The 27,825-nt window shown below is 43.4% G+C and overlaps 1 protein-coding gene across 2 annotated transcripts; it reads left to right on the top strand.

Moving 5' to 3' along the window:
* Positions 1–38: 38 nt before the first annotated feature.
* On the top strand, positions 39–27,426 carry nyx (nyctalopin). 2 transcript variants are annotated; one of them, XM_016992441.2, is made up of 3 exons: positions 39–3,182; positions 20,325–20,400; positions 25,181–27,426. In XM_016992441.2, exons 2-3 carry the CDS (start codon positions 20,379–20,381, stop codon positions 26,569–26,571), a joined length of 1,413 nt encoding a protein of 470 aa, XP_016847930.2. In that variant the 5' UTR covers positions 39–3,182; positions 20,325–20,378; the 3' UTR covers positions 26,572–27,426. The 2 variants fall into 2 exon arrangements, with proteins under 2 accessions (XP_016847930.2, XP_062831253.1); XM_062975183.1 differs by lacking the exon at positions 39–3,182 and adding an exon at positions 19,321–19,809.
* Positions 27,427–27,825: the final 399 nt, after the last annotated feature.

Below are 27,825 nucleotides of genomic sequence, written 5' to 3'. Positions count from 1 at the left end.
TCACCCAAAAGCATTGAAATTCAACATAATAGTTAAAGAGGTTCTGGAAGTTAAAGACCAAAGCTTCTGGTAGAGAAATTGTGGTTTCTGGCCAGCATTTTCCCCTAAAGTTTTGCCAGCAGCATCTGTGGCTGGCATTTTCAGAGGATCAACACCCCAGTGATTCTGGCAGTGAAAACCTTCGACAGTACATAAGGCAACTATTTGATTGTGGCACAGGTACCATAGTTTTCATCATAATTGATGTGTGATGTGAAAAATATTTTGTAATTCACATAAAAGATCTATCATGAATTTTGTAAAATATTTCATATAAAAGGACTCATGAATTGGTTTCAGACACCACAAATGATGTGTATATACAAGCACAACTATACACCTTATGTAACACTTAAAGCAAAACATACATACGGGGTCCCCAAACTAAGGCCCAGGGGCCGGATGCGGCCCTCCCAAGGTCATTTACCTGGCCCCCGCCCTCAGTTTTATAATATAATATTTTTATATCTGTTTTAATAATATAATATATTGTATATACATATAATATTGATAAAAATATTATAATGTTATACAATATAATACTAATAATAATACCATATAATATTACAGTATAGTGGTATAGTTCAATATAGTGATATATAATGCTAATATTGTGCTATGCTAATAATATAATATATTGTATGTACATACAGCTGCTCTGAGTCCCCTTCGGGGTGAGAAGGGTGGGATATAAAGGTAGTTAGTAAATAAATAATTTTAGACTTAGGCTCGCCCAAAGTCTGAAATGACTTGAAGGCACACTACAACAACAACAATCCTAATTAACCTATCTCATTGGCCAGTAGCAGGCCCACACTTTTCATTGAAATCCTGATAGGTTGGTTAAAATTGTTTTCATTTTTAAATATTGTATTGTTCTTTAATTGTTATTGTTGTATTGCACTACAAATAAGACATATGCAGTGTGCACAGGAATTTGTTTGTATTTTTTTTCAAATTATAATTCGGCCCCTCAAGAGTCTGAAGGATTGTGGACCGGCCCTTTGCTTTAAAAGTTTGAGGACCCCTGACATACATCAATCTCAAACTGAAAACAGTCCACAAATACAGCGTATATACAAACAAAACTATACAAGTCATCCCGGGTACAATGCTTCATTTCGGGGAGTCACAAGTAACTTGCAACTTAGATAAAACACACAGAGCCCTGCAGGTGCAATGACATAATATTGACAACTTTGAATGGCCTTGAATTGAAGCAAGTAATTAGAGAGCGACATATCCACAACATACCGTAGTCAACTATGAGAAGATTGCGAATCACAGTAAGAAGATAATTACCATACATCAAAAGACTAAGATCTAGTACAAATAACAACCTGAAGGGCTCCCCGAAATGAGGCACTGTACCCGGGATTACTTGCTGTATAGTTTTGTTTGTATATACACTATATTTGTGGACTCGTTTCCATTTGAGATTGATGTATGTTTTGCTTTATGTGTTACATAATAAGATAGTACCCAGTTGGGACTGTAAAGAAAATATTCAGCAATACTAGCATACTATAATACACACATTTAAACCTGTATGAGAACATATGCATTTAAGTTTTTTCCTATATATACCATTCTTGTAGCATCTTGATATAGATATCTGTGCCGTATTGATTGGTATTCTCCTGAAAACAGGTCCACAGCTTGGGTCTGCTCTTGTGTCCAACTTGGGGCCATGTTTCAGTGTTGGCTAGAAGTGCTTTTGCACAGTTAAAGCTTTGTGTGCCAGCTGTGCTTGCTAAGAAATCAGATCTTGCCGTAGTGATAGATCCCTTTGTTACATTCCACTGGAATTACTGTAATGCACTCCATGTGGGGCTGCCTTTAAAGAGTGGAAGTGTCAGCTGGTCCAAACCACTGAAGCCAGATTGCTGATAGGCTGACTACAAGGAATGCACAACTCCTGTGTTGCAACAGCTCCATTAGCTGTTGCACAATATTTGAGCACAATTATAACCTATGCACAGCTCAATTCCAAGTTATTTGAAGGGCTGTATTTTCCCTTAAAAACCAGCCTTGAAATCTGCTGGTGACTCCTTTCTTTGTCTCAACATCCTAAAATTTACTTTTGATAGGAACATGGGAGGATTTTGGATTCTTGAGGATTTGGGCTGGCACCTTCTCTGTTTTCTTTTTGCTGATAAGTAAAAAAAATTATTCTGATAGATTTGAGAAGTTACTCTGTAAGGCACTTCTTACATACAAAGTTGTTATATAGTGCTATCTGTGCTACTGTCTGTTTTTAATGTATGCTTTAATTTGGTTTTAATATTTGTTAGTTTAAGCATGTTTTAACTTGTATCTTGTTGATTTTTAATGGTTAACCTGTTCAAGTCACAACCTGGGGAACAGGTAGGACAGGAACAATTGCCTCATACAGTGGTGGTGGGACATTATCTGTATGGCATATGCGGTGCTGATGTGCCCACCAATATAGGATTTCTTCTGAATTGCCACTGAGAAAGCTAATGTGGTTATTTGCCCACACTCAGAGGCTTAGCTTGGTTGCTGGCCCCCTTATTTTCACTCCTATACTAATACCTTCTTTGAAGTCTTGGTTCACATGTATGCCACAGTTGTCTCAGACAAAAACAGTAGAGACCCTGCATCTAGGAAATGCAGAATAATGGACTTATGTCATGTTACTCATATCCCAATGCTGCAAGTCTTACCATTTTCCTACAGCCCCCTCTGGCACATCTGTACAGTGACCAAGGGAGGAGGGCAGCCAATAATTCATTCTCTGAGGACTCCTCGGAGGTCTTGGAGTAGGCCTACATCATCTAATGTCCCAACTATTAGAGCATAATTTTCCTTTCTTGTTATGGCACTTTAGTGCTACAATGGCTCTAGCTCATGAAAACCTGGTATTCATAATTTTGCATTTAGAATTCTCTGCCAGAATGCTCTGGTACCTTTTAAACCTACAAACTCCAAAATTCTGTCCAAGCATCGCAATTAAAGTGATACCTAAATGCTATAGTTGAGTAGTGTTGAAACAATATAACTACCATGGAGGATGAAAATACTTTCATTTCTACCCTTCAAAGAGGAGCAGACTACGCCCACAAAACCACGTATGTTCCAATGTGAAGAGAGAGTGGAGAACAGGCGCACAAGACTGACAGGTAAAAAAGCAAACATGGCATACCTTGGAGGACTAACTGGAAGAAATGTGATTTTTCTTTTGTTGTTTGACAGTAAACATGGGCATCCTTTACAAATCTAACTGCTCAGACATGTCATTCTGAAAACGTCCCAGTGCTGGTCTTTCCACGGCCATAATTCCTCAGCTTCATCCCATTCACCTTTTCCCTCATGACATGGAAGCAATAAAACATCCCTATTTTTCTTTGAGCTAAAATTAACTGTTGTCGAAGGCTTTCATGGCCAGAATTATTGGATTGTTGTGAATTTTGAGGGCTGTATGGCCATGTTCCAGAAGCATTCACTCCTGACGTTTCGCCCACATCTATGGCAGGCATCCTCAGAGGTTATGAGGTTTGTTGGAAACTAGGCAAGTGGGGTTTATATATCTGTGGGAGAAAGAACTGTTGTCTGCTGGAGGCAACCACCTCTGGGGATCATACAGCCCATAAAACTCACAGCAACCCAGTAAAATTAACTATTTTTCTCTCAGAAGATTGAAGGGGAGGTGACCATTTATCATCAAAAGAGAATAAAAGGGGGGACAGATTTGCATGTGCTAATCTACATGTAGAGACACAGAAAGATTATTGCAGATTAAATAGAACGACATTCTCACTATAGTGAGGAGGAGTGTAGCCCTGTCTATTTTCACTCCATAAAACAGAGGGGAGGCAACCATCATTTCTCTCACATGGAAAGTGATTCACCTGCAATGGGGAGGCTGCTATTTGGAGCAAGGCTGTCCAGGGGTGTCGGATCCCTGTTTGCTTCCAAGCAAACAAGAATTTGTCTCTGCAGATGTGTCACTTTTCACACAGAGCCCCGGTCTTCTCTGTTTTCATGATTGGGAAATAGAAGTGGATAACAAGCAAAGAGAGCCAGTGTAGAGAGCAATGGTGGGGAATCTAGTGAGTTATTTACTGATGGTCTCTGGGGGGGATAATGATATCTTACGGGCACCTGGTAAGCAACTTTTGGTTTGAGAATATATTTTGAGACCTACAATCAAGGGCCGAATAATGGGGTCTTGCAAGACTCTTTTTATATGAATGCCCCAGTGATCTAATTGGGGTTTATATGCCAAGATCTCTTCCGATGTTAAATCGTCCTTAAAAGTAATTATAAAAAATGAAGACCGATCTTGGCTTTGATGTTTTCTGCAGAGCCAATTTACCGACATAATTTTAATCTCCACAGGACACCTTCTTAGGATCTGACTTAAGGACATTCTGATTGTCTTTAAAGAGCACCACCTACCCCTATTAATTTGGTAATCTGTAATCTTCCAAAAACTACTACACCCATACTCTCTCTCTCTCATATATACATACATATACATGTACACATATATACATACACCCACCTGGGTTATGTCTTTTGTAATGCTATCAGAGCCGGTTCAAGGTAATTTTTAAGTGTAGGCGAGCAGAAATTTTGGTCCCCCCCCCCCCCCAAAACCAATCACTGAAAAATAAAAGTGTTGGATAAGCGAAAATGTTGGATAATAAGGAGGGATTAAGGAAAAGTCTAAATAAACAACATTCTGAAAACTGGAAATCCAGACAGGAAGCAATCAGGGCCAACTAACACCCCCCAACCAAGGATGCCCCCAGGGAGGAAGCCCCACTTGCCTTGCTTCCTAGACTTCCTACAGAGGAGGAGGCGGAGGCTGAGTTGGATAACCCAGTAGTCTGAATCAGTACAACTATTTCTGACAATGTATGTCAGATTTTCTCAAACTTACATTTTCCAGAAGTGCTGGACATTCATTACTGCCATCTCTGTAATGAATGAAGGTACTAGGACTTAATCAATTTCCCTCCTTTCTCATAAATGGGGCCAAAAGTGGCTCACCCATGAATTAAAACAAGCTCCATAAATTAAAAAGTAACAGTAGAAAATGAACATTCAATTAAATAAGTGTGTATGCATTAAGTTAATTCACCCAAGTTACGTAAGATAAGCAATACTTACTTCACAGGCTTCCCAAAAACCATATTGTCTTCCTAGGGGAGCAGGAATGAAAATAAAAAGTAGAATTAAGTATGTTAGTGATGTTCATATCACTTCATGTTTAGCTGACTTCATGTTTAGTTGCTGACGAAGACATCAAGGAAAATTTTTTACTGTCAGCTGGACACCATCCTATCGGAGATACCTAAGGAGGACAAAATCATCCTCCTGGGGGACTTTAATGCCAGAGTCGGAAGGGATTCCGACCTGTGGCCAGGGATCATAGGAAAAGACGGGGTCGGAAACAGCAACTCAAATGGCATCTTGCTTCTCACCAAATGTGGAGAGCACAACCTTGTCATCACCAACATGCTCTTCCGCCAGAAAAACAAACTCAAGACATCATGGAAGCACCCTCGGTCAAAGCATTGGCACCTCTTGGACTATGTTATCACACGTGCCAGAGACCGCCGCAATGTGCTTCTCACAAGAGCCATGACAGGTGCTGATGACTGCTGGACGGACCACAGGTTAATCCGATCCACGATGGCTATCAAGATCGTCCCCAAACGCAGACTCCAAGGAAGAAAAACAAGGCGCAAAATGAACACCCAAGCCCTTCAGGAGCCCTCCAAACAAGCCCTTCTCCAAACAACACTCAAGGATCATCTACCCACAGAACAGCCTGAAAATGTTGAGGAACATTGGAGCAAACTGAAGACCTCCATCATCACAGCCTGCGAAGAAACCATTGGATACCAAACTAAGAAACATCAAGACTGGTTTGATGATAATGACAAAGAGATCCAACAGCTAATTGATAACAAAAGGAAAGCCTTCCAAACATGGCAGAGAGACACCAACCGTGCTGCCAAGAAAAAGATCTATGCCAGTGCAAAAGCTGAGGTCCAAAGAAGGACCAGAGAACTCAAGAACATCTGGTGGACAAAGAAGGCCGAAGAAATCCAACACCTTGCAGATACCCATGACGCTCAGGGATTTTTCAAAGCCACATAGATCATTTACGGACCAAGAAACCATGGCATACAGCCTCTACGCTCATCAGATGGAACCAAAATTCTGAAGGACAAAACATCAATTGCACTACGTTGGAAAGAGCACTACCAGAACCTGCTGAATCGCAGCTCCAATGTGGCCAAAGAGACCCTCTCACAAATCCCGCAACAACAAACCAGGGATGAGCTTGCAGCACTGCCTAGTTTGGAAGAAGTCAGCAATGCCATCAGCCAACAAAAAAACAACAAAGCCAGCGGACCTGATGGGATTCCTGCTGAAATCTTCAAAGAGGGTGGACCTGAGCTGATACAACAACTCCACCAGCTCATTGAAAAGGTGTGGGTGACCGAGAAAATCCCAGCTGACTTCAAGGATGCCACCATCATCACCCTTTTCAAGAAAGGGGACAGAACAGACTGCAGGAACTATCGCGGTATCTCCCTTCTAACCTCCGCTGGGAAAATCCTCGCAAGAATCTTTGCAAACCGCCTTCTCTCTGTCTCAGAAGACACCCTCCCAGAATCCCAGAATGGCTTCCGTCCCTCCAGAGGAACAGTGGACATGATCTTCACTGCACGACAGCTCCAACAAAAATGCAGGGAACAAAACCAACCTCTGTACATGGCATTCATTGACCTTGCAAAGGCATTCGACACAGTGAATCGCAGCGCTCTCTGGACCATCCTCCAAAAAATCGGGTGCCCTGACAAATTCGTGAATATCCTGCGGCTCCTCCATGATGACATGATGGCAACAGTCTTGGACAGCAACGGCTCCCAAAGTGACCCATTTAAGGTGGAATCGGGTGTCAAGCAGGGATGTGTTACTGCCTCCACCTTATTTTCCATCTTCATCGCTATGATACTTCACCTTGTTGATGGGAAGCTTCCCACCGGAGTGGAAATTATCTATCGGACAGATGGCAAGCTATTTAACCTCAGCAGACTGAGAGCCAAAACCAAAGTCACCACAACATCTGTTATAGAACTCTAATATGCCGATGACAACGTAGTCTGTGCGCATTCAGAAGAAGACCTACAAGCTACTCTAAACACCTTCGCAGAAGCATACGAGAAGCTCGGCCTCTCACTGAACATTGAGAAAACCAAAGTGCTCTTCCAACAGGTACCAGCTAATCCCTCTGCAAAGCCAGGAATACATCTTAATGGTGTCATATTAGAAAACGTTGACCATTTCCGCTACCTTGGCAGAAATCTCTTAGGAAGACAAATCTCTTGGGAAGACAGGCAGACAAATGTCAGCGTGCTGGAAGAAGCAAAGACCACCAGCATTGAAGCGATGCTCCTACGCCATCAACTCCGCTGGACTGGCCACGTTGTCCGAATGCCCGATCACCATCTCCCGAAGCAGTTACTCTACTCTGAACTCAAGAATGGGAAACGTAATGTTGGTGGGCAGGAAAAGAGATTTAAAGATGGGCTCAAAGCCAACCTTAAAAACTGTGGCATAGACACTGAGAACTGGGAAGGCCTGGCCCTTGAGCGCTCCAACTGGAGATCAGCTGTAACCAGCAGTGCTGCGGAGTTCGAAGAGGCACGAACAGAGGGCTTAAGGGAGAAATGTGCCAAGAGGAACGAGCGTGAAATAGGCTTCACCGTCGGGAGCAGTGGAAGTCGACCCCCCCCCCCATCCCCCTCCCTCCCCAAACTGTTGTTGTTGCTTTTTTTCCTTTTTCCCCCCTTTTTTAACCCTCCACATCCTATCCCCCCTCCCCCGTTTTTATGTGCAATTTTCCGCGTCTTTTGTTTTTTGTTCTTTGTTTTTTTTTTCTTCTCTTTTTTCTTTCCTTTTCATGTATATGTGTAAAATTTAATAAAAATTATTAAAAAAAAAAAAAAGAGGAAGGAGCATCAAGCCAACCCCGACCGGGACCGCCTTCCACCTGGAAACCGATGTCCCCACTGCGGGAGAATATGCGGGTCAAGAACCGGTCTCTTCAGTCACCTAAGAACACACCCCCAAGATGGAAGGCCATCGTCCTCGAGCTACGAGGGATCGCCTAAAAAAAAAAAAAATCATGTTTGGCAAACTTAAACAAAATAAAAAAACCCCAAAATCCCATTATGTACAATTGCGTAGTAAAATGTTATCTTTTATATAAAATGGCAAAACCAAGATTTGCTTTTTAGAATTTGGGGGGGGGGGTATATTTAAGCCATGGATGGAAGTATTCATGGACATACGAGGCCAAATGGACTGCAATGGAGCTAAACTGTAATAATGGGTGAGTGTGGGCTGATCAGGAAGGCTCTCAGACTGCATCAGACCCACAAGATACAGTTTTCTCACTATGGTGATTCTTCAAGAACAAGTTCCTACTTACAGAGACGTAGTAAGGCCCTGCAAAGTCACGGATTACGCCAGTTGACGTACATATCCCCATATGACCAATGATGGGGAACAGCCATCTGCAGAAAGAACAAAGAACTTGAGGCACCCTATGCTCTCCATTTTGAAAACAAAAGGCTGTTTTTAAAAAGATGTAGGAATTGACTGAACAAAATAGTAACAAGTAAATAGACAAGAGAGCAAGGCTTATCTAAGCAAAAATCTAGATGTGGCATCGGTACCCTGGAGAGATCTTTTTACTAGTTTTATTTTTCATCCTTCGGATCGTATGTTGTGTATTTATGTTTGCCATGTGTATTATTTTAAATTGTTGTATTGTTCTGCTTATTATATGTAATGTGTTGTATTGTCTTTATCATGCTGGAAACTGCCCTGAGTCCCCTGAGGAGATAGGGCAGTATATAAAGTTGTTGTTGTTGTTATTATTATTGACACAACGACGTTGTATGACACAGCAAACAAGATAGATATGCTGGGTTTCGTTTCACAAAATCACAAGTCGAACACTTCCCAAGTGTCTAGGACTGTGTGATGTATTTTCGGATGATGCGTGCAGATCCCAGCAGGGTGGCCTTTTGCAGTTGGCAGATCGTGATTTTGTCAATGTCTATTGTTTCCAAATGCCGGCTGAGATCTTTCGGCACGGCACCCAGTGTGCCCATCACCACCGGGACCACCTGCACTGGTTTCTTCCAGAGTCTTTGCAGTTCAATCTTGAGGTCCTGATAGCGGCTGAGTTTTTCCTGTTGTTTTTCGTCAATGCGACTGTCACCTGGGATGGCAACATCAATGATCCAAACCTTGTTCTTTTCCACAACTGTGATGTCTGGTGTATTGTGTTCCAGAACTTTGTCAGTCTGGATTCGGAAGTCCCACAGTATCTTTGCGTGCTCATTTTCCAATACTTTTGCAGGTTTGTGATCCCACCAATTCTTTGCTGCTGGCAGGTGGTACTTGAGTCATAAGTTCCAATGAATCATTTGGGCCACATAGTTGTGCCTCTGTTTGTAGTCTGTCTGTGCAATTTTCTTACAGCAGCTGAGGATATGATCAATGGTTTCATCGGTTTCCTTGCACAGTCTGCATTTTGGGATTAATAATAATAATAATAATAATTATTATTATTATTGTTGAAGGCTTTCATGGCCAGAATCACAGGGTTGTTGTGTGTATGGCCATGTTCCTTCCTGGAAGCCTCTTTGCAAGGCCTTCCTGGAGACCTCGCCTGGAAGGCGTTCGGCGGTTTGGGGTGCGAGAACGAAGGCGTGCTTCTCTGCTCCCCAAACCGCCAAACGCCTTCCTGGCAAGGCCTCCAGGAAGGCCTCGTGAGGAGGCGAGGCCTCACGAGGCCTCTTCACCCCCATAACTCATCGGCCTCGTTTTTTCCCAGGAAACTTGCCCCAAACTAGCCAGATTGCTGAAGCCCCGAGGAGGCAGGACTTCTTGGCTGGGCCTCTCCAAAAGCAGGGCTCCGATTCGCTCTGGGAGCTGCCAATCACCGGCCCGGAAAAGCAAGCTCATGCTTCTGGCAAGAGCTCCCCTAGTGGCCGCAGCCGGGAATGCGGCATTGGGTTTTTCGCCATATTTTCAATTCCAGGCCCTGCCCACTGCCCCACCGCTGCCGCCCCTTTGAAATAGTCAATGTTTGCTTTTGTTTTTTATGAATATTTTGATTAGAAATGATGTGAGTGAACTACAACTCCCAACATCTTGAGTCAATCTCCCCAAACCTCTTCAGTATTTAAAGTTGTCCATGCTGGGTATATGTGCTAAATTTGGTCCACATCCATCATTAGTTGAATTCAGAGTGCTCTCTGGATGTGGGTGAACTATAACTTCCAGCATCCAAGGTTAAAACTCCACCACAATTTAAAGTTGGTCAGGTTAGATATGTGTGGCAGATTTGTTCCACATACATCATTGGTTGGGTTCAGAGTGCTCTTTGATTGTGGGTGAACTACAATTTCCAACATCATGAGTCAATTACCCCCAACTTTGCCAGTACAGTGTTCCCTCACTTATTGCTGGGGTTAGGTTACAGGACCACCTGCAATAAGTGAAAATCCGCTAAGTAGGGACACTATATTTATTTTAATATTTATACATTATTTTAGTAGTTATACATTATTTATTTATTTATTTATTTACATCACTTTTACCCCGCCTTTCTCCCCGAGGGGACTCAAAGTGGCTTACAATAAATAGGCAAAAATTCAATGCCTAAAAACAATGTAAAAACAACAATTCATATAAAACAATCTACAAAACAACAATTAATATAAAACAGATACCTGTGATGACCCATGGGCCTTGTAGTCCTGCTCAGGACATTGTAATCCCTGATGAAGAAGAAAACTTGGGTTTTTTACCTTCCCAGTCAGAATTGGAATCTTCTCAGCCAGATCTTTCCCAGGCAGATCTGGGAACCTTGCACCTGCAAGAAAGTTGTGTCCCAGAAGTATGTCAAACAAACCCAGAGCCCACATCTCCCGTGTTCTTGCGCCGTGAGTTTTGTAAACAACAGAGGGGTTTGGAAGCAGCTTCGCGCAGGAGTGCTAGAATTGCAGCTAAGAATGTAGCCAATTAAGACTGCTTTCCGTGAGAATCTTTAGGGAGTCAAACATCTGGTCCCAGAATTTAGCTTTCGTTTCTGGTTCCCAGAGAACTGCTTCGGCGAGAAAGTTAGACTCTATATAGGTGTTTTACCCGCGTAGTAACTTCGCGGAGTCAATTTCGTCAGCCTCCGGAGCGAGTTGTGTCTGGACAGCGCGCTCCGTTTCAAGCCTCGTTCCTGCTCAAGCCTTGCCCTGCTTTCCAGCCTTCGCTCCAGTTTCCAGCCTTTGTTTACCTACGGACCTTGCTTGTTTTCCAGGACTATACCTTGCCTTGTATCACGGATTTTACCAAGTTATTCCACGGACCTTGTTCTTGTTCCTTGTTACCTTGTTCCACGTTTTAAGTCTTGCTTCAAGTATCAAGTTATTTCCTAGCCTTGCTCAAGTTTATGGACTAAAGGACCTTGTCATCTCCCCTCACTTTGCCTGGCAAAGTGAGTGTTTCGGTTATTGGATTACAACTTTGGAACATAATATTTCATATTGGACATTGCTTTTTTGGACTAATTTTGACCTTTCCTGAAAGGTCTGCTTCTGAACTAACTTTTACATTTATTTTTATTAATCTTATATATTTCCTTAATAAAGATATTAGATAGAATCTGGCCTCTGCGTATGGTTATTGGTGCTCTGTAGCCTGGGTCGTGACAGTTTGACTCCGCCGCCCTAAGCACCAATTAACCTCGGCCAGAATGTCTACCGGAACCGTACCTGGGCCGAGCGGCCAGCCGATTACCTACACCATCGACAAGGATGAGGTGGATCGAATCCGTGATAAGCTCAATGCCCAGGATGGAGAAATAAAAGGTTTGAAGGAACGCGGAATCCGTCTACCGGCCATGGCGTTGCCAACCAAGTTTACTGGAGAAGCTTCTAAGGTTCATGTTTTCCGTCGCCAATGCCAAGCTTATCTAGAGGCCCGTGCTGCTGAATTTCCCCAAGAAGACATCAAGGTGGCATTGGTTTACAGTCTTCTAGACGGGCCAGCGGCCAACTGGGCGACGGCACTGTTCGACCAAGCCTCTCCACACCTAAGATCCGCGCAACGCTTCTTGGACCACCTTAAAGAGACTTGGGGAATCGAGGACAATTTGGAGGCAGCCGGTCACAAACTCCGTCGCCTCTTCCAAGGAGACAGACCTATGTCTCAGTACATAGCCGAGTTCCGAGTGCTGGCCCACAACACCGGCTGGAATGATGTAGCCCTCAGAGGACAATTCCGGGAGGGTCTCAACATCGAAATGCTGGAGGAAATCTCCAAGGTGGATCCTCCCCAGACCCTCGAAGCACTCATTGATCAATGTTTACGGGCTGAAGTCATGATTGCCAACAGGAAACAGTGGGTTCGAGGCCAGAGCGGTAGAGCTGGGGCAAAACCCCCCGCTCCCGCCAGCGTTCAGCCACGTCCAGTGTGGAGACCCCCACCACCAACCCCATACCCCAGAGGAAGCGAGGAGGTGCCGATGCAGTTGGGCAACGTGCGTCCCAGATTAGATGCCGCCGAGAAGGCCCGTCGTCAACGCTTAAACCTCTGTTGGTACTGCGGGAACGGGGGCCACTTCGCCAGAGAGTGCCCAGCCAAAGGGAAGCCCGCCGCCCGTCTTGCGGCGGCGTCCTCCACGGAGACGAAGGCGTCTGAGGCGGCTGGCACACAGCCGGCGGGGGAAGCCAACGACCGGGCGTAGAGAGGCTCGCCAACCCGGTCAAAAAACCCGTTCAAGAGCCGCCAACCGGGGTCCTGTTCCTTCTCGTGGTCACCTTATGGTCAGCGAAAAGGGGACCCGTCATGATCCACGCCATGATAGACTCCGGAGCCACCAACAATTTCATTGATAGAGAGTATGCCGACTCTCTGGGATTACAATATCATGATTTCAAGAATGCCCGTGTGGTGCAAGCCATAGACGGCCGCCCCCTCAAGACGGGCCCCGTAAGTCAGTGGTCGGAACCCACCAGGATGTGGATAAGGGAACATATGGAAGAGATTTCCTTCTTTGTTACCGAGGTTCCCCATTTCCCTGTGATTTTGGGAATTCCATGGCTGACTCTCCACGACCCAAGCATCTCCTGGTCCAACAGAGAACTGCAGTTTGCTTCACAGTACTGCCAAAACCATTGCCTTGTAGCCAAGGTCTGCCATGCCACAGACACCGAGCCCATCATCACCCTGCCCAAGAAGTACTCCGAGTATTGGGATGTATTCAATGAAAAGGAAGCCGAGAAATTACCCCCACATAGACCTTATGACTGTGCCATTGACCTGGTGGAGGGGGCCCCGATCCCGCGAGGGCACCTATACTCCCTGACTGAACCAGAGCAAGAAGCTCTCAGGGAATTCATAGAGACAAACCTTCGTAAGGGATTCATTAGACCCTCTCAATCCCCAGCCGCCTCCCCAGTGATGTTTGTGAAGAAGAAGTCAGGGGAACTACGCTTGGTGGTGGACTACAGAGCATTGAACAATATCACCAAGCGGAACAGCTATCCCCTACCCTTAATCTCGGATCTACTGGATCGGCTTCGAGGAGCCAAGGTTTACACCAAGCTGGATCTTCGGGGGGCTTACAACTTAGTTCGCATCAGAGAAGGGGACGAGTGGAAGACCGCCTTCCAGACCAAATTCGGATTATTCGAGTCCCGAGTTATGAATTTTGGATTATGCGGAGCTCCCGCAACGTTCCAGCATTTTGTCAATGACATTTTTCAGGACTATCTAGATAGGTTCTTGATAATCTACCTGGACGATTTTTTGGTGTTTTCTAGATCACAATCAGAACATGAGAACCACGTCAAAATGGTGTTGCAACGATTGCGGGATCATGGACTTTATGCCAAGTTGGAAAAATGCGCTTTTGATCTACAAGAGGTAGATTTCCTTGGTTACCGTATCTCACCTCTAGGGCTCTCCATGGATCCAGCCAAGGTTTCAGCAGTATTGGAATGGCGGGCGCCAACTAACAAGAAAGAGGTGCAGCGTTTCTTGGGGTTCGCGAACTATTACCGCAAGTTCATTCCAGATTTTGCCCGCTGGTCTGACCCAATCACTAGCTGCATCCGTGGAAAACAGCCCTTCCGCTGGACTGATCAAGCAGAGAAAGGGTTCCAGCAACTAAAGAAATTATTCACGTCCCAGCCAATTCTACAGCACCCAGATCCTGGAACCCCTTTTGTTGTGCAAGCGGACGCCTCTGATGTGGCAATTGGGGCTGTACTCTTACAACCGGTGGGAGACCACCTTCATCCCTGTGCCTTTTACTCCCGTCAACTAACCACACCAGAGAGAAATTACACCATTTGGGAAAAGGAACTACTGGCCATAAAGGCAGCTTTTGAAACTTGGAGACATTGGCTAGAAGGGGCCAAATTTCCCATTGAAGTCCACACTGATCATCGAAATCTAGAACATCTAAGAACTGCCCGCAAACTAAATCAGAGGCAGCAACGTTGGGCTTTGTTCTTTGAACGTTTTAACTTCCAGATTCATTATGTGACCCCAGCCCAAACCAAGCAAGCAGACGCCCTGTCACGTAAACCGGAATACGCTGCAGGACGCAAGGAGACCTTTGAATCCCAATTACTACAACCCGAGAACTTTGCCACGCTCACAGTGGGGAACACCAAATCCACTCCCATTGGTTCAACTTCCTCTACTCCAGGACCCATCTGTGCTCAAGAAATCAGGGCTAGTCAGCAAGCAGATGCCTGGGCGCAGGACCAACTTCGCCAAGGTCTGCATTTTCCCTTTTCGCTTAAAGATGGACTGCTATGCTATAGAAATCATGTTTATATCCCACCCGGACCGGGCAGGGAGAAAGCGCTTCGTCTGTGTCATGACTGCAAACCAGCAGGGCATTTCGGACTATTTAAAACCATGCATCTGATCCTAAGGGATTTTTGGTGGCCCAAGATCCGCAAAGATGTGGAAAAATATGTCAACACCTGCCCAGTATGCCAGCGCTCCAAGATAAGAAGGGAGAAGCCCTCAGGGCTTCTGCATCCCCTTCCTACCCCATCTCGGCCATGGGAAATAATTTCTGCGGATTTCATCACTGACCTACCACCTTCCTGTGGATTCACCACGATCCTAGTGGTGGTGGACCTTTTCACCAAGTTAGCCCATTTCATTCCCTGTGAAGGTCTTCCCACGGCCAAAGAGACTGCAGATCTATTCCTTCAACATGTTTTCAGACTACATGGATTGCCCAAGAGTTTAGTCACAGACCGTGGATCTCAATTCACCTCTCGTTTTTGGAAGGCACTACAAAAACTATTGGGCATAGACTCTCGCTTATCTTCAGCTCATCATCCCCAAACAGATGGGCAAACGGAGCGCACCAATGCCACTTTGGAGCAGTATCTTCGCTGTTATGTAAACTACCAACAGGACAATTGGGCTTCTCTGTTACCACTGTCAGAGTTTGCCTATAACAATGGAGTTCAAGCTTCTACGAAAGAAACGCCGTTCTTTGCAAACTACGGCTTCCATCCACGTTTCTTTCCCCCTGTCATTGAAACTTCAGAAGTTCCCGCAGCAGAGGATTGGCTGCAGGAACTCACAGCGGTACAACAACTTTTGCTCCAGCAACTAGACCAAGCCAAGGAGGACTATAAACGCCACGCTGACAAACATCGCCAGCCGGGCCCCGAAATCAAGGTAGGAGATCGGGTTTTTCTGTCCACTCGCTTTCTGCCCTCCCACCGCCCTTGCCGGAAGTTAGATGCCCGTTTCATTGGCCCCTATCCAGTGGTGGCGCAATTAAACCCCGTGACTTTCAAACTCCAACTTCCGCGTTCAATGCGCATCCACCCAGTGTTTCACCGGTCCCTGCTCCTTCCGGCGGATGGTGTGCGTCCTGATACAGACCAACCGGCCCCCCCTCCTGTTTTGATGAATGGGGAGGAGGAGTTCGAGGTTGAGGACATTTTGGATTCTCGCTTTCACCGCCGCCGCCTACAATATCTCATTGACTGGGTGGGTTTTGGCCCTGAGGAACGCTCTTGGGAAGACGCCTCCACAGTCCATGCTCCTGATCTAACCCGTCGCTTTCATCAGACCTATCCCGCCAAGCCGCGACCTCGCGCCTCGGGGAGAGGGCCCCAGTTTGGGAGGGGCCTTGAGGAGGGGGATAGTGTGATGACCCATGGGCCTTGTAGTCCTGCTCAGGACATTGTAATCCCTGATGAAGAAGAAAACTTGGGTTTTTTACCTTCCCAGTCAGAATTGGAATCTTCTCAGCCAGATCTTTCCCAGGCAGATCTGGGAACCTTGCACCTGCAAGAAAGTTGTGTCCCAGAAGTATGTCAAACAAACCCAGAGCCCACATCTCCCGTGTTCTTGCGCCGTGAGTTTTGTAAACAACAGAGGGGTTTGGAAGCAGCTTCGCGCAGGAGTGCTAGAATTGCAGCTAAGAATGTAGCCAATTAAGACTGCTTTCCGTGAGAATCTTTAGGGAGTCAAACATCTGGTCCCAGAATTTAGCTTTCGTTTCTGGTTCCCAGAGAACTGCTTCGGCGAGAAAGTTAGACTCTATATAGGTGTTTTACCCGCGTAGTAACTTCGCGGAGTCAATTTCGTCAGCCTCCGGAGCGAGTTGTGTCTGGACAGCGCGCTCCGTTTCAAGCCTCGTTCCTGCTCAAGCCTTGCCCTGCTTTCCAGCCTTCGCTCCAGTTTCCAGCCTTTGTTTACCTACGGACCTTGCTTGTTTTCCAGGACTATACCTTGCCTTGTATCACGGATTTTACCAAGTTATTCCACGGACCTTGTTCTTGTTCCTTGTTACCTTGTTCCACGTTTTAAGTCTTGCTTCAAGTATCAAGTTATTTCCTAGCCTTGCTCAAGTTTATGGACTAAAGGACCTTGTCATCTCCCCTCACTTTGCCTGGCAAAGTGAGTGTTTCGGTTATTGGATTACAACTTTGGAACATAATATTTCATATTGGACATTGCTTTTTTGGACTAATTTTGACCTTTCCTGAAAGGTCTGCTTCTGAACTAACTTTTACATTTATTTTTATTAATCTTATATATTTCCTTAATAAAGATATTAGATAGAATCTGGCCTCTGCGTATGGTTATTGGTGCTCTGTAGCCTGGGTCGTGACAATACCATTGCAAAATAAAATCACATTATATAAAATTTTAAGCATGTCCAAGATTAGAATCCATTCATCCAGAATCCTCAATAAATCTTTATACAGGTCATGTAAAGTCCATGTTCTCATTCATTAAAAGCTTGTGTGCACAACCATGTCTTTAAGGCTTTCCTGAAGCCTAGGAGAGTTGGTATCTGCCGTATGTTGCTGGGGAGGGTGTTCCACAGCTGAGGAGCCACTACCGAGAAGGCCCTGTCCCTTGTTCCCACCAGCCTTACCTGCGAGGCTGGTGGGACCGAGAGCAGGGCCTCCCCGATGATCTAAGAGTTCTAGAAGAGACTCTAAAAGAATTCTATTTTAAGTCTTTATCAACCAATTGTGTGTCGATAAATCGCCTCCTTCTCCTCCCGTTGCTGCTTGGGCTCCTTTTCTCTCCCTTTGGCTTCTCCTTCCTCCCTTCCTTAGGCTATAAATTGTAATTTTTTATGATTTATAATAGTCTTTTAGAGTTTATTGAAAAACTGTGAAACAGCAAATCCACGAAAAGTGAACCGCGAAGTAGTGAGGGAACACTGTATTTAAATTTGGTGAGCTTGGATATATGTGCCAAGTTTGGTCCAGATTCATTTGGGTTCACAGTACTCTCTGGATGTGGGTGAACTGTAACTCCCAAAATTCAAGGCCAATTCCCTACAAACTCCACCAATATTCAAAGCTGGCGTGCTAACTGATCCATCCAGATCCATCATTGGTTGGATTCACAGTGCTCTCTGGATGTGGGTGAACTGTAACTCCCAAAATTCATGATCACTTCACTCCAAACCCTCCCAATATTCAAACTTGGCCATGATGAGTATGTGTGTGAGGGTTTGGTCCAGATCCATTGTCGGTGGGGTTCACAGTGCTCTCTGGATGTGGGTAAACTATAACTCCCATCATGCTAGGACAATCCCTCCCCCAAACCCCACCAGTATTTTCTGTTTGTCATTGGGGGAGGGGCTCTGTGTGCCAGGTTTGATCCAGATCCATTGTTGGTGGGAGTCAAAGGGCTCTCTGGCTGTGAGAGCCATTTTGGAAATCACGTACATACAACACATACAAACAAATTTTCATTTTTATTCTGTTTCTGTGATAGTATGGGCTTTTGTATATATTGCAAACCACTTTTTCACATACAATTGCCCTGTTGGGAGGAGCATGAAGCTCCTACTTGATACAAGATGTCAGCAAAGATTTGATCGGAGCTGTATTCATGTCCAGTCAGAGTTGTATTCAAGTCCAGTCAGAGTTAAATATTGAGACCATCTTAGAGACAGTTGAACATCACACAAGAAAAAGACAATAGAAGAAATAAAGATTCAAGAGCCTCAGTTTGGCCAGAACTGTGTCTATCTCTCAAAGACATTACATCTCCTCATAAAGACTTTGTAGTGAGACTCAGAAGGAGAGAAAATCTAAAATTCTTGTCAGTTAATAAATTCTTGTTTGATTCAACTATACAGCCTCCGATCTGCTCCTTGCGCAGCCAGTTCACCTTCCAAGTAGTTACGATATTGTGGGGGAAGAACAGTGACTATAAAATGTTTTTATGTTTTATATAGCACATAACCTTTCTCCACCTCCACAGCATGAGAAAGAAAAGATAGGCAAAGAAACATATTAATAATAATTTAACGATCACCTTGTGTGTATGTGCCTTCAAAATCACCTGTTGACTTATGGCAACACCATGGATTTCATAGGATTTTCTTAGGCAAGAAATGCCTCGAGGTGGTTTTGCCAGTTGTTTCCTCTGAAATAGTGCCTACAGCACCTGGGCTTTATTTGGTTGAATGTTTTATACAGTCGGTCCTCCATATTCTACATCTCAGATCTGCCACCCAAGTACTAACTTGGGATGACCCTGCTTAGTTTCCAAGATCAGATAGGATCTGGTGCCTTTAAGTCAGTGGTTTTCAACCTGTGGTTCCCCAGGTGTTTTTGCCTACCACTCCCAGAAATCCCAGCTAGTTTACCAGTTGAAGGCCAAAACATCTGGGGACCCACAGGTTGAGAACCACTGCTTTAAGGTATTTAGCCTGGTTCCACCTGTAAAATGAGAACCCATTGAGAAAAAAGTCGATGATCTGAGGTTCAGATGATGGCAGGTGACTCACTTTTGTGAGATTTTCCTGATGAGGAGGAGAAGGCAGGTGTGTATGTCCCTCCTGACTGGTCCTGCTAAAAGCACAAGCTATTTACACTAAGCTGTGTTCTTCTCCCATTATGTAAGAGGCACTGGGACTGAAGGCTTTTTTTTTTTAATGATTCCTAGTAATGCCGAGGAGTGGCTGGAGGCCAGCTTTTGGCTGATATTTTCTGATGGATTTGTCAGCAATCCAGTAGCTTTATGGAAGAGGCAAATTCTCCCATCTCAGCTAATCCGCCCCTCATAGAGAGGATTTCCCTTCCATTAAATGATAGCTTTTCAGAGTGGGGAAAATGTGAGCGCTGCAATACAAAGAACTGCATGCTTCCAAAGAACAAAGGAGAGCAAAGACAGCCATCATCCTAACAGGTAAGGAAGGACTTGTTGGTTTTTCTTTTTCTACTTCACTTTGATTCTGATCATCTTTTGCAGTCCATTCACAAGCTGCTGGGGGAAAGACTCAGACAATCCTTCACATGCTATACCTTTCCATTATTTCTATCACACTGAATCAATGAATCTGGTTGGACTACAGTGTGTCGTAATGCTGGTTGGGCATTTATTTCCTGAAAACACATTTAAAGGCTGAAATCTGGATCCCAGTTGTTTGGAAACAAGTGCTATTAAGCTCATCATAAAACATTTTACCTTTGGAGAGACGTGCAAAAGATAGGGTTGTTTTATCGTCAAAAGGAAGATATCTGATCAAAAGGTTAGTGAAAATAAATTAAAGGAATTGAAGAGATCAGTGGTAGTTTAAAGCTGGAAAGTAAAAAAAAACATTTTAAATTACTAGACAGAAGTTTAAAATAGCATTATGATGGCAAGTGGTAGTTACCGATTACCTCTGAATTGTGTTTTTTCATGCTTCTGTCTCATCATAGATCGAAGAAGACAATTTACCAGACCTGAGATGCCACTAGCAAATCATCAGGGTAATGTTTGTCATCATTTTAAATGGTAAGTAAACCTTTTATTTTGTGACATACCATGCAATTTCTAAAACCATCAATATGCAGTGTGGGTTTGTTTGGAAATCTATCTTGTATATTTAATGGTTTTTCAAATTTTGACAAAGTTTGTCACACATATATATTAAATGTTCAGTTGAACGCAATTTATCAAATATAGAACTGAGTTTTGCATTATAACTGTACAAAACAGTATCATTTGACAGTGATGACACAGTAACAATAGGTGAAATTGTCTAACATATTGCAACTGTTCATTGTTATGATGATGAATGGTTATTTTCTTCTTTTGTCGGTTGTATTGATTAGAAAAAGGGGAAAATGTATTTTGCTCTTTGTGCCCATTATTTCTTGTGTTTTTCCTGCATAGCAGTCAGGCAATTGTATTTAACTGTTGGGTTTCTAGTTCACTATTCTCCATTACAGTGTAACATTTCCAAACTGGATGTTGTTTAACCATATTTGCACAAAAAAGAGAGAAAGAAAAGAAAGATACATATAATAGGAGTTTAAATTGTTAGGTTTTTGTCATGTTGAAATTGGGACTTAGGTTAGCAGTAACTTATCAAGGCAAGAAAGAAAACAGTGTTGTGTATCCAATATAATGACATAAATTGGGATGACAAAGAAATGCAATAACAAAAAAAACCCCTTTGGAGGTCACACTTTGCTTACTTCTTATATTATATTTAACAGATAATATAAGATGTCCATAATGGTGCGAACACGCGATTTTTAATGTGGATTATTGTACATCTAATGTTCATTAAGGCCAGTTTGCATTCAATATACAGACTATAGGCAACAAATACAGAAGGCTGTCGTGGCTCCAGTTCCCATAGGCAATGGTTTGTATATACAAAATGTTGGGAGAGGCAATTCAGAAAGACACCATGGTATTGAAAGCTGCTGAAAGATCCAACAGACCCATCAGGAATCAATTTTCAAGATGACCATAGCTTTCTCTTTCCCATAATCAGGTCTGAAACCAGACTGGAATGGGTCTAGATCAGTGGTTCCTAGCCTTTTTCGTTCCTAAATGGTTTGGGACCCACCTACCTTCGTGACCACATCTCCCCCTATGAACCTGCACGGTCTCTTCGTTCGTCGGGGGAGCCCCTCCTCTCACTCCCACCACCCTCGCAATCACGGTTGGTGGGGACAAGGGAGAGGGCCTTCTCCATTGTGGCCCCCCTGGAACTCTCTCCCCAGGGAGATTAGGCAGGCCCCTACCCTCCTTACTTTTTGGAAGAGCCTGAAAACCTGGCTCTTCCAGCAGGCCTTCGGCAAGTGATTTTCACCCTTATAGTTAGGGATTGCCTTGTCGCCTACAATTATCTCTATAGCACTTCATTCTACTCCTTTTACGCCTTCCCAAGCACTTTATTTGGATAATGGTTCTGGTACCTACCTCTCCCCAATTACATTTTACATTACACTACACTCACTCTCTCAGGCCCAGTCCTTTTTTAAGAAGCCTACCCAGGATTTTATCTCAGTATGTTAACTGTATATGTTAACTGTATATGGCCCCATGTAAGCCGCCTCGAGTCCCTTCAGGAAGATGGGGCGGGGTATAAAAATAAAGTCATTGTTATTTTATTATTTTTTTGACCAGGGACCATTTTGACCAGGGACCACTCTCCAGGATTAGTACCAAAAGGGTTACAAATCAATTTTGGTCATCTTTAGATTCAGTTTGGTTATTTGGGATGCTGATTCAGAAAATTGCATTAGATAGACCACATCAGCTCTAGTTTCTGGTACAGAACATATGCCATCTAGTAGTCGGCATCTGCTTGCCCACATAAAACCATATTTAATAATCTATAGCTGAAGTGGTCTAGCCAATGCAATTTTCTAAATCAGCACCCCAAATAATCCCAGGAACAGGCCTAAAAACGAAGACACCAAGAAATTTTTTTTTGGTTGAGCTGTATTATTATCCGTAGTGTTAATGGTGAGGCTGCAGACCATATATTAGTTCTTGCAGGCCACTGGTGGTCCATGGACCACAGGCCGGGGACCACTGGTCTACACAATCCACCACAACCAGAAACTTCTGGAATTGAGAATCCACCCCATACTCTAGTACCTTTGCTTGAGTTCTCTTGTGTCCATTCCAACTATCCCTGTGAAGGTGGTGGGACTAAAAGCAAGGCCTCTCATGTAGATCTCAGGGTCTGGGCAGGCTCAAATTGGGAATAGCCTGGACCTAAACAGGAATACAGACATTTCTATTCTCATGCAAGATGGCTTTGGAAGGGCTAAAATCCAAAAACTGGAGAATGCACACTTTGTATATGAACTGTCTTCTGTTCAATCCCTATTGTGTCCAGCTAGTGCTAGGATGGTTTTCTGTCTGAATTTTGGGAGTCTTTGGGAGCAGGATGGAGTGTACCTTCTGAAAGTATAATTGAGAACCAGTGGTTCTCAACCTTCCTAATGCCACTACCCCTTAATACAGTTCCTCATGTTGTGGTGACCCCCAACCATAAAATTATTTTTGTTGCTACTTCCCAACTATAATTTTGCTACTATTATGAATCATAATGTAAATATCTGGTATGCAGGATGTATTTTCATTCACTGGACTAAATTTGGCGCAAATACTCGATACCCCTGAATTTGAATACTGGTGGGGTTGGAGGGGAGATGATTTTGTCATTTGGGAGTTGTAGTTGCTGGGATTTCTCATTCACCTACAATCAAAGAGCATTCTGGACTCCACCAACTCCTCTCCAGCTGAGAGGCTGACCAATCACAGAAGGAGGAAGGCTTTTGGTGGGAGGATTCGCCATCTGTTTCCAAAAAGGAAGAGACGGACAGGCGAAGAGATCTTCAGCCTTCTCTGTCAAAGGGGTTCCTAAGAACATCAGAAATATGTGTTTTTTGATGGTCTATGGCAACCCCTCTGATACCTCCAGGTTGAGAAACGCTGCTATACACAGATATACATCTTTTAGCAGCCATGTTTTATTAAGGATATCTCCTACTTTCCCCACACCATGAGGTTGTGGTTAGACCACAAGTGACGTGAAATAGCACCTGAAATCTCAGGCAAACAGTGATTTATAGCTGCTGTTTAAGAATGGAGATGTTAATTTAAAAGTGTTCTTCATGTGCCAAATATGTCAGGATCTGCCTGATATTTTTGGTAGAATGTGAACATTTGAGAGAGCTGGTTGCCTAAGTTTAAGGTGTCTGAAGGTAGATTACAATGAGCCGGTGGAGTTTCTTGCTTAGGTTGTTAGACTGAAAACTGCAGAGGGCTCCTGCAACTTCAATGGCTGTGCAGAAAAGGTAATTTCAGCAGAAGTTGCTTGTTACTTGATTGTATTAGCAGCAGCACCTCCTGACATTCCTCCTCTGCACAGCCATTCATGATACTAACATTGTTTTAGTACCTTTAGCTGCCTTCTCCATTTTGGCAACTTTGTTCCTGGTTATGGAAAGACAGCAGCAAGAGTAAGACCAAAGGGAGATAAGGTGGATGATGGGCTGCTTTAGGATGGCATTTCCTATACTCTTAAGTAAGAGGTATTCCTATGACCCACTTCAGGTAGATTAAGTGCCCATAACCTAAAAGCTTTGAGAACCGCCTTGAAGGGATATATACGCTTCTACAACTTTACTGCTCAAATTACTCTCCTATATTTTCTTTACCTGCTGGGGAAAAAGAAAGAAAAGAAAGAGGTCCTCATAGTTCCCATATCATGTGAAATTGGAGCAGCCCTTTAGCCCTCCACCATGTCAACCCTATCATCATCCTCTGGTTAACCTGCTTGCAGTGGGCTAAATGTAATGGTTAGTCTTCAATTAGAGTAGATCAACTGAAGCAATGGGTCGTACATAAGTGTTAAGACCTATTCATTCAGTGGGTCTACTCTGGGTGAGACTAACAATTGGATTTAGCCCAGACCGCTCACGATAAGCTTGCTTGTTCTCTTTCTTGTTTGCTTCAATATCAGGTTTAATTCCAGTTACATCCTGTAGAAATGGCTCACAGCCAAAGGAAAAAATTGTGCCAGTGGATAGAAAAAACTCCCTGATTTTGTAGATGATGGCCAATTTTTCTGCCTGACAGATCCCAAAGATATTGGACAATGTAGAAAGTGTAAGCAGGTCAAAACATGTATGTTTTATATACTTTGATTGTGTTTTTCCTGCATGGCAGGGGGTTGGACTAGATGGCCCATGCAGTCTCTTCCAATTCTATTATTCTATGATTCTATGTAAGTGTGTGGTTGTTTCTTTCTTTAAAAAAATATTTTGTCTTCTCAAACTTAATAGGATTTTTCCAATGATAATAAATGAAATTGAAACAACAACATTTGGGTTGCTAGTTACTAGATTTGTGAGTGGCATATACAGGGCAGTCCAAAAGTCACCAAGGGTATGAGAGAGAGAGAGAGAGAGAGAGAGAGAGAGAGAGAGAGAGAGAGAGAGAGAGAGAGATATGCATACATACATACACATACATACACTTTTGGACTGCCCTGTATATATATATATTGCTATGGTATTGGATGCCATTTATGAGATTTGATTTTTCACACATAATGTTATTTCTCCCCCATATATACTTTAATTAAATACAAAACAAGAAGAGTTATTAAATATTGATACTCCTTTGTGACTTTTGGCCCAGGTTGTAGAATTTAGAACTGTGTGTTTTGATATTAGTAGCATTCACTAATCTCTGTTCTCTCTTCCTACCTCCCTCCCCTGCCTTTCCTTGGATGCAATGTTGGTGCCTCCCTTGCCAGTCTTGCTTTGCATTCGCCCTGTCCACTCTGTCTGGGCCTGTGTCCGCTCCTGTCCCACCAGCTGCGTCTGCACTCAAGAGAGGAGCTGCTCCATTCTTTGTGACCGTGCTGGCCTTACGCAGATCCCCCGCGAGTTCCCGTGTGAGGCCCACTCTATTAACCTAGATAAAAATAGCATCAAATTCCTTGCCGAGAGGGCGTTTGGTACCCTCCCATCCCTCAAATTGCTCTCGCTAAGCCACAACAACATCTCTTTTATCACTCCTGGAGCTTTCAAAGGGCTAGCTAGCTTGACAGAGCTAAAAATGGCCCATAATGAATACATTCGGTATCTGCATACCAGGACTTTCACTTCTCTGAAGAAACTCGTGAGGCTGGATTTAGCACACTGCAACCTTTTTAACATCCCAGACAGGATTTTTATAGAAGTTCCAGCCCTTCGGGAACTCTTTTGCTTCCAGAACAACTTCCGAAGGATTCCGGGAGCTATAAGAGGGATGGAGAATTTGACACATCTTTACCTGGAGAAAAACAAGATAGAAGCCGTGGCGTATAATTCTCTCCTGGGCATGGCCCGACTAAAATATCTCAATCTACAAGACAACAAAATCAATGTAATTCATGACAGAGCTTTTCAGGATTGTCAGAAAGTGGAGTACCTTTACTTAAATGACAACGTCTTCAGTGACCTCCCTGAGAACTCCTTCGATGGTCTGCGGCGCCTCAAGATGCTGAACCTTGGTGGTAACCTTCTGAGGAATGTCTCCAATACCTGGTTCCGGGATCAGTTTGAATTGGAGGTTTTGTATTTGGACAGAAATCGGATCAGCTATATTGAAGAAGGTGCTTTCGAAAACCTCACAAGCCTGGTATCTTTGCACTTGAACAGCAACAACTTAACCACCTTGCCTTTCTCAGTCTTCCAACCTGTCTACTTTATAGGAAGACTTTATCTTTTCCGTAACCCCTGGGAGTGCGACTGCCGGATTGAATGGCTAAAAGAGTGGATGGAAAATTACAGGCTTGTGAGAGACATTCCTTGTGCTGCCCCTTCCTCTGTAGCTGGGCTTGACTTAACCGACGTTGTCTTTGAGAGAACAGATGAAGGCTTCTGTCTCGATCCAGAGGAGTTAAATGTCACAACCGATAGCCCTTTTCCAACTGGGGAACCACAATCTACCACAGAGAATAAGTTCAATAGCCTTATCTCTAAATTTCTACTTCAGAAGGGCCTTTCGGAAGAGGTGGTAAACACCACAGAAAGTTTTATCAATACTACCTTATTTGATGGATTGACTAATGATGCATCTTTTGGGCTAAGGGAATATAATATCAAGTTAATGTGTTCTTTCAACTTTTGGCTATTCATAGTAGTTTATGAGAGTAAATAGCTCTCGTCAGTTCTAATGTTGGGCAAAATTTAGTTTTTGTACAAGATAAAAGCTATTAAGGAAAACAGTCAGACACAATGAACCAGGTACAAAAAGTCTGTGTGGTAGGTTTAGTGCATATTTCCACCTAGCAATTTTGTATGGGTCCACATTTCAAGAGAAACTACCAATTCACTGAGACAACACACATTTCATCATCTGGTACACTTAGCCTGATTCCACCATTACTCTTCCAAAAAAATGACTCTAAAAATCTGACCATCAGCAATAAATATAATTCAAATTTACACTGGTGTGAGGAGAAGGTTAACACATATATTTAATCACATTTTGTAATTGTCATGAATTAACAGAGGAGAAAAAAACCAAGAAAAATTGTGATTTAATAAGAAAATTTCAGATAATGGACTTGGTTAATTAGAATTTCTATGGAAGTTTAGATGGAAGTTGTGTGGCATTTCGTTTTGTATCATAATCATTCAAAAGTGGATCTCCAACAGTTATAATGCCAAGAGAAACCAAGGGACAGTTTTCCAGCAACTGGTAACCACACATAAAGCAAGATGAAAATTGTAATGATCCCACTGTTGTTAATCATGGTCTCCTTTCCCCTCAAAATTCTTAAAGACACATTTCTCCAATGTGTGTGCAAGTATATTTTACTACTTTCAAACAGATAGTTTCATTTCTTTTGCCATGCATATTTTCTCAGCTTAGCCTGCAGAGCATCATATCACTTTGCTTACTGTACTTGTCCTACTTGTGAGATAAAGGGCTAGCATATCACTGCCTTCACCCAGTTCTCATCAAGAGTGGGGGCAGGGGGCTCAAATGATCTAAACTTTATAAAATCTATTATGTCTTACTTGTCTTTCCTTTTGGGTCTGAGGGAGGTTGACAGGAGCAATGAGCAGCAAAATGGTGAAGCTCACAATAGCACGGGAACATGTTGCATATGAATGTATGAGCAAAAGAGGAGTCCTGTTGAGTCAGCTCAAAAGCCCACCTACTTCAGCATACTGATTCCATACTCCCTGTTGAAATACTTGCGGATGCCCATAAGGCAGGTAAAAGCATACTTATGTTCCCAGCAATTGGTATTCAGAGGTATATTGCCTCTGATACTGGAAGTAATATGCATAGTGACTGATAGCCTTTTAGCCTTATTTTATCTCATTCTCTTTTTAACACTATCTAGATTGGACAGCCCCACTACATTTCATGCACTCCCTCGTTTCTTTTGCTCCTTTCTCT

Source organism: Anolis carolinensis, chromosome 3, assembly GCF_035594765.1.
Source record: "Anolis carolinensis isolate JA03-04 chromosome 3, rAnoCar3.1.pri, whole genome shotgun sequence".
Lineage (NCBI taxonomy): Eukaryota > Metazoa > Chordata > Lepidosauria > Squamata > Dactyloidae > Anolis > Anolis carolinensis.
The sequence above is the reverse complement of the archived record's forward strand: the minus strand, read 5'-3'. Positions and strand labels throughout refer to the sequence as shown.